The sequence below is a fragment of the Myotis brandtii genome, unplaced genomic scaffold (genome assembly GCF_000412655.1).
Source record: "Myotis brandtii unplaced genomic scaffold, ASM41265v1 scaffold468, whole genome shotgun sequence".
Taxonomy (NCBI): Eukaryota; Metazoa; Chordata; class Mammalia; order Chiroptera; family Vespertilionidae; genus Myotis; species Myotis brandtii.
Window position 1 is genome coordinate 1,637,462 of NW_005367874.1, and position 16,674 is coordinate 1,654,135.

Here is a 16,674-nt window from a genome sequence, read left to right on the forward strand (position 1 = left end):
GAATTACAACATTATAGTTATACTTTACATTACCGGCTCTTAATCAATTAGGTCCAAATTCTTTAAGAATCTGGTGAAAGCTCTGGACTCAGGGAGATGCCCCCAAATAATGAACTTTTCCATAATTTCAGCAGTTGCACAAATTCCCTACACCTAAAGTTAAGAATCTCGCCCTAACTGGTTTGGCTCAGTGGATAGAGCATCAGCCTGAGGACTGAAGGGTCCCAGGTTCAATTCCAGTCAAGGGCATATACCTTGGCACATCCCCCGTAGGGGGGGGGGAGGAGGCAGCTGATCGATGTTTCTAACTCTCTATTCCTCTCCCTTCCTCTCTGTGAAAAATCAATAAAATATATATTTTTTTAAAAAAGAATCTCCGAGAGTTTTCATTGTATAAAAAATGTGATTGAAATGGGAGCAGCTAGATCACCATGTCTACTTCAGTCTTTCCAACTTCACTCAATTCCATTTCCATATCCCAAGCCTCCTATGGAGCCTTAGTCTCAAAAGGAGCCCTTCATGAAGCTAGCCCTTCCCCAGAACAAAGGTGGTGGGGTGAGAGAGAGAGGGGAGCGGAGCACGGAGCTCCTCAGCTATATGGCACATGACAGGTGGCAAAGCAGTTGTGTCTGAGGCTCTTATCTTTCAGGCAGGAGCCCCACTCCTTCACTTTATGAATCTAAGAAGGGACACAACACACACTCCCCAATATCAATTATCAAGAGCATCTCATGGACAAGCAGTTCCTTAGAATACACCTTGAGAATTACCATGTACGATTCTTTTTGAAAAAGGGGCAGGACTATGAGAGATAGGAAAAGTCTCCAAATAGCCTCATAGTTGAAGAATGCCAGAGCATTAGGATTATTAGTCTGCAGATAAAAAGTCATAATGCATTTTAATTACTTAACAGTTAACCAATGAGTGGCCTGTTCAAACAATAAAATCTGGACCAGGGATTCTATTTATATTAAGGAAATCATCAATATCATCTCAGAAATTTGGAAAACGTTACGATTATTAAGGGAAAATACCAACCTACACAATTTACTGACTCCCACTAGCTCCCTACTGGTTTCCAGTTCCCTGCCCTTCAGTTCTATGAATTTCTCCTGAAGCAAGGTCGGGCATCACAGAAACACCGTTGGCTACTTAACAAATGTTAAGGTACTATATACTCTGATAGATGCAACTATGGTTTTGAAAGAATTTTTAAAAATCCTACCAAATTCCTAACTATATAAATTAAAAGTATTACGACCTAATTTCCCAAAGTAACACTACACTCTGGGGTGTGTAAGCTAAAGATAGAAAATGTCACTTCTGGCTGAGGATAGTAAAACTATATTGGTAAACAAGAAACATTTTTGGTTGGAACTTAAAACAGAAAGATGATTTTGAGATGTTTACAGGTGGCAAATTTGACAGGCAAGTTGAGGGGTATTTGAGACAAGGAAATATCATGAATAGAGATGATATGAAAGGAAAGTTTTCAGTCATTGTGTGTCATATATTTGAAAGCAGGTCACAGTACTTAAATATATTACTGTCAGGTTTAGATGGTTTTGCTTACCAAGTTAAACGTATCCATTAGACAATAGGCAGTAACACAATAATAGCTGAGTAAAGAAAGATGAAATTGGCAATATTTTATAGATTGGCTTAGAATGGGGACAGAGAGGGAAAGATATCAAAGAAACCAGACCAAAGAGACGGGGTAGGAGGCTGAGCCACAAGGCAGGAAAGAGACAACAAAGCCCTAACTAAGCCAGAGTTTAGAAAATGGAAAGGGAGCCCAGCCAGTGTGTCTCAGAGGTTGAGCACTGACCTATGAACCAGGAGGTCAGAGTTTGATTCCCGGTCAGGGCACATGCCCAGGTTGCCAGCTTGATCCCCAGTAGGGGGTGTGCAGGAGGCAGCTGATCAATGATTCTTTCTCGTCATTGATGTTTCTATCTCTCTCTCTCCCTTCATCTCTGAAATCAATAAAAAATATATTACAGATATCTCTCATCCCCCCTCCCTTTACCCCCCTAGTAAAAAATACATTGAAAAAAAGAAAAGAAAATGGAAAGTGAATCATGGAAACGGCAGATGCTGTGAAAGCAAAACCCATAAACAGTAATTGGAGAGCATGAGAGTGTGTGTGAATAGGAGAGGAAAATGGTCACACAAAAAAATAACAACAGCCCTGACTGGTTTGGCTCAGTGGATAGAGCGTTGGCCTGTGGACTGAAGGGTCCCAGGTTCGATTCCGGTCAAGGGCATGTACCTTGGTTGTGGGCACATCCCCAGTGGGGGGTGTGCAGGAGGCAGCTAATCGATGTTTCTCTCTCATCGATGTTTCTGACTCTTTATCCCTCTCCCTTCCTCTCTGTAAAAAATCAATAAAATATATTTATAAAAAAAAAAAAGACAATAGGCCTTAGCCCAGCCGTGGGCAAACTACGGCCCGCGGGCCGGATCCGGCCCGTTTGAAATGAATAAAACTAAAAAAAAAAAAAAAGACCGTACCCTTTTATGTAATGATGTTTACTTTGAATTTATATTAGTTCACACAAACACTCCATCCATGCTTTTGTTCCGGCCCTCCGGTCAAGTTTAAGAACCCATTGTGGCCCTCGAGTCAAAAAGTTTGCCCACCCCTGCCTTAGCCCAATAGTCAGCAAACTGCGGCCCCTTGAGTGTGGTTCTTCTACAAAATACCACATGCGGTCACGCACATACAGTGCGATTAAAACTTTGTGGCCACACTCAAGGGGCCAAAGAGCCGCATGTGGCTCGCGAGCCGCGGTTTGCCGATCACGGCCCTAGTCAGTGTGGCTCAGTTGGTTGGAGCATTATCCCGTACATCAAAAGGTAGCAGGTTTGATTCCCAGTCAGGGCACATACCTAGGTTTCTAATTCAATCCCTGGTCAGGGTGGGGGCTGGAGGCAACCAATAGATTGTTTCTCTTTCACATTGATTTTTCTCTCACTCTTTTCTCTTTCTCTCCCTTCCTTAGATAACAGAAAAAATGTAAGTTGGGATGACCAGTGAAATGGTGGCCAACCCAGGGAGAGATGCTGGTTGGAAGGGATGACAGCATTCAATATCTTTATTGGTGTCAAGAGATGTGCTTTATTACCTGGGGAGTCTCTGTCTGTGGCCACCACTTCTCCTAATCATCTCTCTCAGGGTAAGAGTCTCATATTCCAGGTATGTGGTTGCAGTCCAAGACTTCTGAACGGCATTGATCGCTTTCACAAAGTCGTGATTATATTTGTAGAGCCTATTGGAATACCTGCCAACAAAAACAAGATAGCTTTAGGCACACTCTTTACTGACGTAACTAGACTCCATTAAAATAAGCATTCATATACTCTGGGCCTAAATGGAAAATGCTATAATCTTTCAGGAAGGCAATTTTTTTTTTGGTAATGTAACATCAGCACTTTATTCAAATCTTCAAAACAGTCTTTATTCTAACATAAAAATGTTTTAAAAATCCACAGGTTAAGTACATCGTGGTATAGAGAGAAACATACAATGGCAAATTTCCCAACAGTCGATGGGAAAAGCAATATCGTATATACAGAACACAAAATTGAGATAAACTGAAAATTAAAAGGTAAAATAAAACCCAATTTCAGAAGACAAAAATCAAAATATTAAGGATCCCTGCATTATCCTCAACCCTAATGAGTATTCACTGTACTCAAGTCATTTTGAATTGAATATGACCCCATCGACCCAGCTAAGGAACACTTGGGAGCCTCGAGTGATGGCATCAGACACTCCAACAATAAATGGTAAGAAATTTTTGATCAGAAAAATTCCCTTACTTTGGCTCTAAAGACATCAGGCTGTAGTACAGTTTGTGTTCATATCCTTTGTTCAAACAAAGCCATTTTCCTGGCACCAAAGCAAATTTGGTTTGGTTCATATATAAAGAGACAGCCTATGAGTCCAAAAGGCACTGTCCACTCTTGCCTGAGGATATATATCCTATATAATTAAAGGGTAATATGCAAATTGACCCTAACAACAGAACGACTGGGAATGACTGGTCACTATGACACACACTGACCACCAGGGGGCAGACGTTCAATGCAGGAGATGCCCCCTGGTGGTCAGTGAGCTCCCACAGGGGGAGCTCTGCTCAGCCACAAGCCAGGCTGATGGCTGCCAGCACAGCGGTGGTGGTGGGAGCCTTTCCCACCTCCTCAGCAGTGCTAAGGATGTCCAACTGCAGCTTAGGCCTGTTCCCCACTAGCAAGTGGACATCCCCTGAGGGCTTCCAGGCTGCCAGAGGGATGTCTGACTGCCAGCTTAAGCCCGATCCCCCGGGGAGCGGGCCTAAGCCAGCAGGTGGACATCCCCTGAGGGGTCCCAAACTGCGAGAGGGCACAGGCCGGGCTGAGGGACCCCCCGAGTGCACACATTTTTGCACAGGTGGGGTCCAGCTGGCTTGCCCCAAATGGGACCAATCAGGCCAGATCAGCCTGGGGGAGGGGCTGTGGGTGGTTGGCGGGCCGGCCCCACCCCCGATTGGGGGGGCGCTGATTGGGGGTGGGACTGGCCAGGGGAGAGGGAACATGGGTGGTTGGCTGGCTAGCCCTGCCCCCTGGTCAAACTCCCAGTTGAACTCCTGATTGAGGGGACAATTTGCATATTAGTCTTTTATTATATAGGATATATATCAGTAGCCTGGAACTAGAATGTCTCTGATGAAAGTAAAGGTTCAAGCTAACTAAGATGTATGTACAAAGATGTTCAATGAACACTTACACTAGTGATAGATTATAAACAACCTAAACAAATCTTTTAAGATAAGGGACTGATTAAATAAATAATACACTATATAGTGTAGTCAGTAAAAATGTCTAGAAGATTATTTAGTGATATGGAAGGGTGCTAAGTCTATATTAAATTAAAAAGCAGAATAAAAGGAAGTTTATAGAAAATTAACCAATTATGTAAAAGTATAATATATATTTATAATATAAGTACCTTTTAAAAATGCCAGCCATGGTTATCTGAGTGGTGACACAGGATCACCAACTTTCCCCTACCTCCTACAGTTTCTACCATGCACTTTTATAACTTTGTAATCATTTTTTAAAAAGAGAGAGAACAGAACAAACTGTATAATGTACACAGAGTATGGCAAACATTATAACTACATGATTTAAAAAAGTATTCCATATGAACATTTGGTTTATATCCTTGTTACTAAAATTGGGTTCTTGAATGGGGAAAGTTGGTAGAAATGAAGCCAACCCACACTCATCTGAATATGCATTTTAATAAGATCCCTCCTTCCCCAGAGCAGTGACTCACAATAACATTAAAATCTGAGAAGCACTGGTGTATCTGAAGCTAAATGCTTGGAGTCAGATGTAAATAAATAACATACAAAGAACATGTTTACAAAGAAAAAAATGGGGGAGTTGATTACTCATTTAATTCAAACATGTATCCCAGCTTATGTGCCAGGTGCTAAGAATTGTAGAATTATCATATTATTACAACTGAATCCAATTCAGTGGCTGAAGTATGACTCACTATCCAACACTTCCATAAACTTTCTTTTATGCAAAGCAAGATAAACCTAACCTGAGTACCATCTTAGGCATACTGTGAGCTTTTCTTTTTCTTAACTTAGACTACTGGAATACCTGCCAACAAAAGTATACCATGGTGTACTTAACCTGTGGATTTTTAAATTTTTTATTTTAGAATAAAGACTGTTTTTGAAGATTTGAATAAAGTACTGATGTTACATTACCAAAAAAAAATTGCCTTCCTGAAAGATTATACCATTTCCCATTTAGGCCCAGAGTATATGAATACTTATTTCATAGAGAGACCATTTTGATATAGTCAAAGAACCTGGCAGCACTGAAATTAATAAGAAAAACATGCAACTACCTTGATAACCTTTTAATGTTTTTACCAAAGTTCTTCCCCACTTGTTGAAAAGTGTGAAGCCAGAGATGTATCTTTCTTAAATAGATTATAAAACTGCCTGTATCGTACTTCTCACCACACTATCACAATGAAAACAAATGACAGTGATTGGTTTCTTTAGAAGAGAGTAAATGTTAAATTGTAAATGTATACCTTGAAATATTTTCCACTGATAAGAGTCACTATTTCATGGACTTCAAGTATTTGAAAAGCAGTAGCCAGACCTGTATTGTAACATCTAAGAAAACATCCTGTGCTAGCCCAGCCAGTGTGGCTCAGTGGTTGGATGTCAACCTGTGAACCAGGAGGTCAGGCTTTGATTCCCGGTCAGGACACATGGCCAGGTTGTAGTCTTGAATCCCGGTGTGGGGCACGCAGGAGGCAGCCAATCAATGATTCTCTCTCTTCATTGATGTTTCTTTCTTCCTCTCCCTTCCTCTCTGTAATCAATAAAAATATATTAAGAAAATAAAAATATCCTATGCTATGTGTATTATAGTAATGACAAAGAAGGTCTTAAACACCATTGTTTTTAGTGTGTGAGATCCAATGAGATTAGGAGGCGTGGCAGAGAGTGACAGTCACTGGCGCCTCAGGCCTCAGGTGATGGAAGGGAAATGAAATCGTCTTGAGCACCACAGGGATTGTGAAGACAAGGAGGAGAGCAGCTACACTGGGGTGGTTTGAGTCCAGCCAATACTACTGGAGCCAAAAAGAAGACAGAGAAACCAAAAAACAAAGAAAAAGGCAGCAAGTCAGAGTCAGCCCAGAATCAGCCTGTGAAGATGAATTCTTTGCCAGCAGAAGATCAGGAAATACAGGCCACTGAACTGTTTTCATTGCCAAAACAAGGAAGAGGCTAGCAAGTAAAGCTGCAGGTCCTCAAACTGGGAGGAGTGGTCAACAGCCAGGGTCTGGAGTGTAAAGCCCGACAAAGACAACATCCGCCAGGGGCCCTATGCCCTGCCCCAGGGCTTCACCTGGGACGCCGTGGACCTGGGGAACAAGAATTATACGCCCTCCTGAATGAGAATTACGTGCGAGAGGATGGCAACATGTTTCGGCTTGATTATCCCCCAGAATTTCCTTTATGGGCTTGCCAGCACCTGGCTGGCTCCCTCAACGGCACTGTGGGTTCGAGTGGTCTCAAGTCGGAAACTGGTTGGGTTCATCAGCACCATCCGAGCAAACATCCGGGTCTGTGACACAGAGAAGATGGTGGAGATCAACGTCCTGTGTGTCCACAAGAAGCTGTGCTCCAAGAGGGTGGCTCCAGTCCTGATCCGTGAGATAACCGGGCAGGTTCACCTGGAGGGCACTTTCCCAGCTGTTTACATAGCGTGGGTGGAATTACCTACCAAAGCCTATCTGCACCTGCAGGTACTGGCATTGGTCCCTAAGCCCACGGAAGCTGATTGACTGCCAGAGTCTCCCAAGACAAGCTGGAATGTGGCCAATCGATACAAAGGATATTCCAACAGTGCACCATCTCCCCACCAGGTACCAGGTACTGGAAGCAGTTTCACCTCACGTCAGCCATTAGCCAGGAGGAGGTGGAGCCCTGGTTCTACCCCCATGGAAACAGACTTGACACTTTTGTGGTGGAGAATGCAAACAGTGAGATTTCCTGAGCTTTGACACCATCCAACCCACGAGAGTCTAAAGCAGCGGTTCTCAACCTGTGGGTCGCGACCCCTTTGGCAGTCGAACGACCCTTTCACAGGGGTCGCCTAAGACCATTCTGCATATCAGATATTTACATTACGATTCATGACAGTAGCAACATTACAGTTATGAAGTAGCAACGAAAATAATTTTATGGTTAGGTCACAACGTGAGGGCCAGAAGGTTGAGAACCACTGGCTAAAGGCTGCTTATTCTTTCTACAATGTTCACACCCAGAACCTCTTCTAGACCTCATGAGTGACGCCCTTGTTCTCGCCAAAATGAAAGGGTGTGGCGTGTTCAATACACTGGATCCCATGGAAAACAAAACCTCCTGGAGAAGCTCACGTTTGGCATAGGGGTCGGAGACCTGCAGTATTATCGTTACCCTGGGAAGTGCCCCAGCACAGGGGCAGAGAAGGCTGGGCTGGTGTTACAGTAACCAGTTGCCAGTAAGATTCTAGATAAAGCCACTGAGAATTCGAACCAGGAAATGGTCCAATTTTCCAAAATGTGAGAATCCTTGACAAAGGGAACAGAAGCGAACCGGCTTTACCAACTGGCAGTGAACTTGACAACTGTACTGAAATGGCGTAGGCTGGGTGATGTCACCTTTGGCCATGTCTCTGATCTCCGTTTTCCACTTAAGCACATCCTTATGCAGCCGTGAGCAAGGATGTGACTGCTGAAAACTAACTCATAATTGGCGTATTATGGAGTTAATGGGTGAAATATATATATGTGTGTTTAATATATATACTAAACCCAATGAGATTAAAAGATAATGTACCTCACTACGTATGGGTTAGCAGATTATTAAGAGCTGAAAGAGATCTTGAGAGTAATTCCCTCCTCATTTTACAGGTGATGAAACATAGGTTCTGAGCACTCCGGTTAGCAATTTAGCTTCTACGCTAAATGAGGCAATGTTTGAAATATCAAAAAAGTACAATAGTACATAGTAAATCCTAAACAGCAGAGTAAAAAGTGAACAGCTTATTAGGAAATGTGTTGCTCAACGATCAAGCCAAGCAAAGCAATTTAAAAACTAAATGGGGGGCATGGGTCAGTGTGGACCTAGGTCAGCACTTTACCAGAAGCGCACATCCGGTCCTCTACACGCAGGCCCCTGCCTCTCAGCTGCAGGAGCCATTCCTGTCAGGGTGACCTGCTTTAGATGATGTGTTCATGTGCACTTTCAGGGGATTTCACAGCTAAATAAAACATAAAAAGCTGCTACCAATAATATTAATTTTTCTTTTCCGTCCAAACTAATAAAGTCTGAAATCTCTTGTTTGTGTGGTTCACGTTACCTAACGTGCACCAAACTTAACAAAAGCATTAATTGCATTTTACAGGCTGAACTGTGTCCTGTCCAAATTCAGATGCTGAAGTCCTAACCTCCAGGATCTCAGCATGTGACTGTATTTGGAGATTGGGCCTTTGAAGAAGAAAGTAAAGTAAAAAAAGAGGTCATACGAGTGAGTCCTAACCCAATCTGTATGGTGTACTTGTAAGAAGTGGAAACGAGGACACAGACAGCGGATAATCACATGAGGACACACAGAGCAGGTGGCCATGAGAAGCCCAGGGAGAGGCCTCAGAGGAAATCAAACCTGCCTACATCTTCATCTTGGACTCCCAGCTTCCAGGACTGTGAGAAAATAAGTTTCTGTTGTTTAAGCCATGTAGTCTGTGGTCCTTTGCTGTGGCAGCCCTAGCAAATGGCATACATTACATAAACACTAAGAATTTTAATTTCAGTTACTACTGCCTTGTTTAAAATTTATGTCCAATCAGTATCGCCTACACTTGTTGCAACATAAACATGTGTCTACAAACATCATGCAACATGCTTTTACATGGCAATAATAAAATGATTTTTCTTTATTAGTCACTATGGTTCTGCACATCACGTTTGGAGGACTTTGAAAAAGCATGCTCTCTTACACATCACATTTTGAGGACTTTGAAAAATCATGCTCTCTTCTCTCATTTACACCAGTTGACATATTTTTCCAGTAAAGCTTTGTTTCCAAGCCAAATACATTTTATATAATCAAAATAAAATTTTCCAAGAATTTAACATACACACCTAATGTCATATACAATAAAAACGAAATGGAATATATTGTTCATTTGTGACAACTCACTTTTCCTGGAGACCTTCAAGGTGGGCAGCGTTCACTCTCACATTCTCCGCGGCAGTTCCCACCTTCTTTCCGGTAAAGCAAGCCCAGTTCCGGCCCAGCACATCGTGCACCCACCCGGTCATGGTCTCATCACAGTAACTGGTCACCTTGCTGCCCTCTTGTTTATACTGCAATTAAATAAGGGAAGGAGAGGCCTCGTGAATCTGTGGTCAACTTGCAGGTCCACTTCCCTGCCTCCCCATCATAGTAAAGAACTCCCCCCGCCTTTCGATTCACCTTCCAGATCAGCCTCTGATAATCAAAAGGAAAACTTCACCCTGAGAGCTTACAAGGAGAAAGTATTCTGGAAAAGGAAGATAAATAAATGTCTATATGATAAGCATGGTTAGTAACCAAATAAAATTTACATAACAAAACACTTCTGGGTGTGAAAGGCAGGGACAGAAACTAACATTTTTATAGCAACTGCCACATTCCAGGCATTTTACAAATTACCTCATTTCATCCTCACAATAAGCCTATGAGGAAACAGACACCCAGAACCCCTTTTTCCCAGCAAGAAGAGGGAGGCTCAGCTCAGAGAGAATAGGTAGCTTATACCTAAGGGAACAGAGCTGTTACATAACAGAAACAAAATCCTGCTGTTTGTAGACTACAGTTTTCCACTCAAAAGGTCCACTCCAACAAAACACAAGAACAAGAGATAAAACTTTTCAACTTTTCCATAGGACTAAACAAAATCCTTTCTTCTCTCGTTCTCCAAATTTATTAAACTACTAGAGGCCTGGTGCATAAAATTCGTGCACAGGGGGGTGGGGGTCCCTCAGCCCAGCCTGTGCCCTCTCACAGTCCTGGAGCTCTTGGGGGATGTCCGACTGACGGCTTAGGCCCGCTCCCCTAGGGAGTGCTGCCAAACATCCTAGCACTGTCATGGAGGCGGGAGAGCTCCCGCCACCACCACTGCGTTTACCAGCCGTGAGCCAGGCTCAGGGCTTCTGGCTGAGCGGCGCTCCCCCTGTGGGAGTGTACTGACCACCAGGGGGCAGCTCCTGCATTGAGCGTCTACCCCCTGGTGGTCAGTGCACATCATAGCAACCAACTGTTAGCCATTTGGTTGATTTGCATATTAGCCTTTTATTATATAGGATTCTGATCATGAGAGAGCTAAAGTAACCTGATTACTAAGTATTCTGTCTACTTTATTTCACTAATATGGCCCTTTGTCTTATTTCAATGGTAACTATAAAGTGATAGATCCAGGATTTGAACTCAGAGGCTTTGGCTTCAGAACCTAAAACCCTCATGTTATAACATCTCCTCATGGAGGAGGGAGACATATTCCACAATGAGAGCATAGACAGAGAGTGAGATGCAGGGGGGCAATGCTAAGTTTCTATGAGGGGAGTTGGACACAATTTCAGGCATTGACTTAATTTAATTGAACAAAAGCAGTCAAATCGACACCACAGTCAGCTGTGCTTCAATACTTTTCTTGACCAAAGGATACAGTAGGTTGGTTTTGGTCCATGGACTAGAGTTTGCAGATTTAAGGCCTCTGTCATAACCACTCAATGCCACCATGCAATATAAAAGGTGCATGGAGAATAGATAAATGAATGAACTAGACTGTGTTCCAATAAAACTTTATTTACAAAACAGGACTATAGTTTGCAAACCCCAAGTGTAGAGGAATGAGTGGGCTAAACTATACTTAAAGATAAAATTACCTAATTGTGTCTGACTAGCTCCGAAATCAAATTATATTCAGTGGTAGAATTAAAAATGTATGACCTTAGAATCCAAAAGAGCTGGATTTGAATCCTGGATTCACCACCCACTAAAGCCACACAGCACAGGATAAATTACTAAGGGCTACTAAACAGTAGCATTGATGACATTGTGAAGCCCATCTGTCTCCCTCTGGCTAAGAATATCTTCACAAGCATGAGTTCAGCTCACCACTCCAAGCGTCCCTGATCAAGCCCCAACTCAGAACAAGGAACGCTGAAATAAAGGCCTAGGACAGTGATGGCGAACCTTTTGAGCTCAGCGTGTCAGCATTTTGAAAAACCCTAACTTAACTCTGGTGCCGTGTCACATATAGAATTTTTTTGATCTTTGCAACCATAGTAAAACAAAGACTTATATTTTTGATATTTATTTTATATATTTAAATGCCATTTAACAAAGAAAAATCAACCAAAAAAATGAGTTCGCGTGTCACCTCTGACACGCGTGTCATAGGTTCGCCATCACTGGCCTAGGATGTACTCGGGCTGCAATGTTAGAGGGTTTGCTGTGTGAAAGGTTGACAAAATTTATGCTAATTGTGCTGAGGTACATGAAGCAGCAATGTTTATAGGTCTAAAGCAGTCTAATATTGGTAACCTCATGTGATGCAACCTCCACCCCTGAGAGTTTCTCTTTGGCACAGGCTCTTGGTCATGTTCCCTTCTCCCTGTCACATGCCAGTCACACAGGCCAGGTGTGGCTAAGCCAACGCTGCCTGCTCCTCTGCTGTTTTAGAAAACAGTCTTGACAAAGCTGTGAGAGTGCTTGAGATCTATGTTGCAGAAATCAGCAAAAATAAATACATGGAAAAAAACCCCACACTAAACACAGAAGATGCTCACCGCAGTGTAATGGAAGAGGTAAAAACAAGAACAAAAGCATACCCCACCCCAACTGGTGTGGCTCAGTGGTTGAGTGTTGACCTATGCACCAAGAGGTCATAGTCTGACTCTTGGTCAGGGCACATGCAGGCTCAATCCCAGGTAGGGGGCGTGCAGGAGGCAGCTGACCAATGATCTCTTTCATCATTGATGTTTCTATCTCCCCCTCTCCCTTCCTCTCTGAAATCAATAAAAAATACATTTAAAAAAAATAGCCCAAATTTTCAAGTATACAAGTAACTAAGTAAACTAATAAATCAAAGGGATATTACCTAACATCTTAAATGATCCATATGAGTTCTATTGAAGAGAGGTGAGCAAACTAAGGGAGGGAAGGCTGCCTGCTTTCATAAATACAGGTCATTGGCACATGGCCAGGCTGCTTGTTTATGTGTCTATGGCTGCTTTAGTGCTACAGCAGCGGAACTGAGCAGCTGCCATAGGAACCATAAGCCGATGAAGCCTAAACACTTAGTGTCTCAGAGAAAGTTTGCTGACCGCTCTATAGAACAATAAACAGAGAGCACCTATGACACATTAGGAGGGGAAAAATGCAAGGTAATACTTAGGTTGAATGCAAATATATACAAATATATACATTATGAAATATGCTTTTTGAGACATGGAAGGTGAAATGAGTCTCTGGGTGGGATTTTCTTGGTTATTTACCAAATGGAGACTGTTATATAGATTTTGTGAAATTAATCACTTTAAAAAATGCTCTGATTTCCTAAGAATGAGAGTCATAGCCTCCAAAGTCCTAGAAGAAGAAATCTATGAGGGGCAGTCCAGGTGTTACTAGAGGCTGCTGACTTGGATCCATCTGGTATTACGGTTACACTTCCCGAAAACAATCATTATTTACATAACTTTCGGTATAATCTGCTAAGTTCTTTCATTTATTTATCAAATACATAATGGTCACATACTATTTCCCTGGCATTGTGCAAAGTGCTAGTACATATTATTAGCAACTACATATGTATTGATGAGGCCCCAGCCCTCAAGAAGTTTAGGATTCTATGAAGTAAACAAACATGTACATAGTTCATTACAACATCATGTGGTTCAGCAAGCTAGCCATACTTGGAGAAGCCTGAGAAACTTCCCCGTATCAGAAAAAAAAAATTACATATGAAATGACTTGCCCAACATACCAAAAGAGTTAGTTAGGGGCATTCAAAGTAGGAGAAATAGGGCCTGTGTTTCTCATCAGTGTGGTTTCGCGCACCTACTTGGCACAACTGAGTCATAGTTATAAGCATGATGGTTATCAGCAATCAAACTCCCCCTGTAAGAGGAAGGCCAACTTGTTATTTTGAGAAGGAAAATCACTAGATTGAGTCAGCATGACTGATTTTGCTCCAGTCCCTTGATCATTCATATCTGTTCAATGACTCTCTGCTCCTCCCCCAACACTTACCTATCACTTCATACTTTATAAACATTTCATAGATTACTCACAAATCTTAGAGGTTAAAGAGAACATAGAGATAATATAGTCTCAGGGAACAAAAAAAGAGACTTACTAAAGAAGGTGGTCAAACTAGAATTTATAATCAAAGACTGGTAGAAGCAACCTTGTACCAATACCTTGTACCACTCATGGAAAAAAAAAGTGGCTTTGCAAAGTGAAAAGGAGAAGAAAAATTTCAAATATGAATTGACAGGTTATGAGAATCTCTGTTTTATCCATTCTTTCCTCAAAATAAACAAACAAATAAAAAAATGAGGTCCAAATTGTGCCCAAGTCCCTTCAAGGGTCACCTAAATACTCTAGAAGCACTAATGGCCACTTTCTACATTTCCTTGGCTAGTCAGTCTTTTCACCATTTTTGTCAAGGGTTTTTGATGCTGAGCAGAGGTGAGGGACATGGTCTTAGGTGTGATTACCCAGACTGGATCTAGCTCTGCCACTCACTGGCTGTGTGATCCTGATTAAGTTACTCATCCTCTCTGTACTTTTGGTCTCCTCATCTATAGAAGCAGGATGACAAGAATAGCCTCTCCTTGATTGGTCCTGTTTTATATATACTGACCCAGTTAATTTTCACAGCAGCCTTTGAGGTTATTCTTTACACACACACATAGATACACACACACACACACACACACGCACGCACGCACGCACGCACGCACGCGCGCGCACGCACGCACCATGAGAACAGGATTTTTGTTTATTCAATAAGTAGGATACTGTCTGGCACTAAGAGGCAGTTAGAACAAATGCCAAGTCTTATTTCAATAACACGGAACCTCAGAAGAAATACAAAGTTTAAAATTAACAGAAGTGTGGTCCTGCCATGATCAAAGACCAAATTCTGACTCACAATGTTACTCTAGAAGTCACTTTTCCTCTCCAAATCTGTTTCTCTATCAGCAATTTTAGCTTGGAAATTCCAACATATCTCTTCAGCTTCCTAATTGCATTCCTTACATCTGTAGGTTTCTATTTAATATTTATAAAGGCAGGCAAGTAATTCTTAGTTTAGATACTCTCTTTATGTATTTACAGTATTTATATGTCTAAGGAATCCTAAATAATACTAAAGAAACTACAACTGTTTTTGTTGTTTTAGCTCAAATAAATGTACAAAAGAAGCTATCCATTTGTGTACCATTTTTGATACATTAAATGGATGGAATTAGTTTCCATTTAAAAATGTTATTTTATATTATTCTGCAGTTTTCCCCCATCTAAAATAATTTGTTGGGTTTTTTGGGTATTTTATTTTTAAGAAACTAAAATTACCTTATAAAAGGTAGGACAGGGCTGTAACACTGCTATGCAAGACAGCTATAACTTAGGAGGAATGAGGCCCTTACCCCTCCAGAAGCCATATACTCAGTACCTTAATTTGAGAGGACCACACACAGTGCCCCTGTTATCTTCTTGGATTGAATGTTCCCAGGGTATCTGTCATTTTTTCTGCTATTGTGAAATACTTCTTATGTGGTTTTTGACATTTTTACCAATTAAGAAGCTGAAATCTTGGTGAAATGTAGCCAAAATTTTTCTTCTAAGGTATTTATTTCTTTTGTATAAACATTAGTCTCTGAATACTGCTTTGCACAGATAGGGTAATTTAAGTTTCTATTCCCTTATGCCAATTTTTATTGCAGCAAAGTAGATAATTTCATAAAATCTGAAGAACCTCCAAACCCTTACACTTAAGTTTAGAAAACTACTAGGATTCAATCCATTTGCTTCTTCAAAATTACTACTGGGTTGCCAAGCGTTCATCAAAAAAATCCTTCTTCCATTTCTCACTGATTTTATCCACTATTCAATCAGCTCTACTAAGAAATATTAACCAATTTAGAAACAAAAACAAAAACAGATTGGCCTATTTTATAACTTGTTATTTACCGGAGATCTCTTCCTCAACTACTTCTTGACACACAGAGGGGAGAAAAATCACTTACACCTTGTTCCACTGTTTCCCTGATTAATGCTATACTTAGCAAATATTTGAATATGTAATGTATTGGCTATGAGACAAATGCAGTTTAGTAAAAAGGACTTTGACCTGTAATTCCTTGTTCTGCCACTTATTCAAGAGCAAGTCATAACTAGGGAGCCTCGATTTCTTCATCTGAAAATGGGAATGATATCTATTTCATTGGATTCCTATAAAGGATAAAGATGACACTGAAATTTGAAGAGTTCAAAAAGTTTAAAGCACTAAACAAGTAAAAATATAAACACTACCATCTGTAACAATGGGGATACAAAGCTGTTTAAGACTTTATCCATGTCATCAAAGAACTTACACTTCAACCCAAATTGTCAATATATGGCCTACCCTGTCAACTAGGGATTTCCAAAATGAGATGAAAAGATAATCCATAGAAATTTTGGAAAAAATATTATTACTTCTATTTGTATTTGTAATATAGAAGTAAAATTGAAAAACAACCTCCACTATTACTTAATATACAAAGCAACACTGATACCTCCAGGAAGTTCCAGTGTACATGTTCACTTGTCATGTACAGTGTGCTACCTATGAGATGGTTAGGACATAACATATTCCCTTTTATATGTGCCTGCTTAAATTTGTATCCTTACTAATTAAGCTCTCCCAAAATGAACAAGTAGCTTAAAATAATACATGCAAGGAAATCATATTTGCAAATACTAAAGATGTGAATAGGAGCACACATAAGAAAAGGATGAAGCTTACATTTACCCTATTCCCTGTATGAGTTCTGTCAGGCAAGCTAAAAG

The 16,674-nt window shown here is 41.1% G+C and overlaps 1 protein-coding gene and 1 pseudogene across 1 annotated transcript in view; one reads left to right on the forward strand and one right to left on the reverse strand.

Annotated features, from left to right (window-relative positions):
- CTSC (cathepsin C) overlaps positions 1–16,674 on the reverse strand; it is a 44,498-nt gene that overhangs the window by 13,185 nt on the left and 14,639 nt on the right. Inside the window, exons 4-5 of the mRNA XM_014547176.1 lie at positions 9,772–9,938; positions 3,129–3,284 (exon numbers count right to left, since the gene is read on the reverse strand). Coding sequence (XP_014402662.1) covers positions 3,129–3,284; positions 9,772–9,938 — 323 coding nt within the window. The remainder of the gene's footprint in view (positions 1–3,128; positions 3,285–9,771; positions 9,939–16,674) is intronic.
- LOC106727700 lies at positions 6,503–8,291 on the forward strand (annotated as a pseudogene).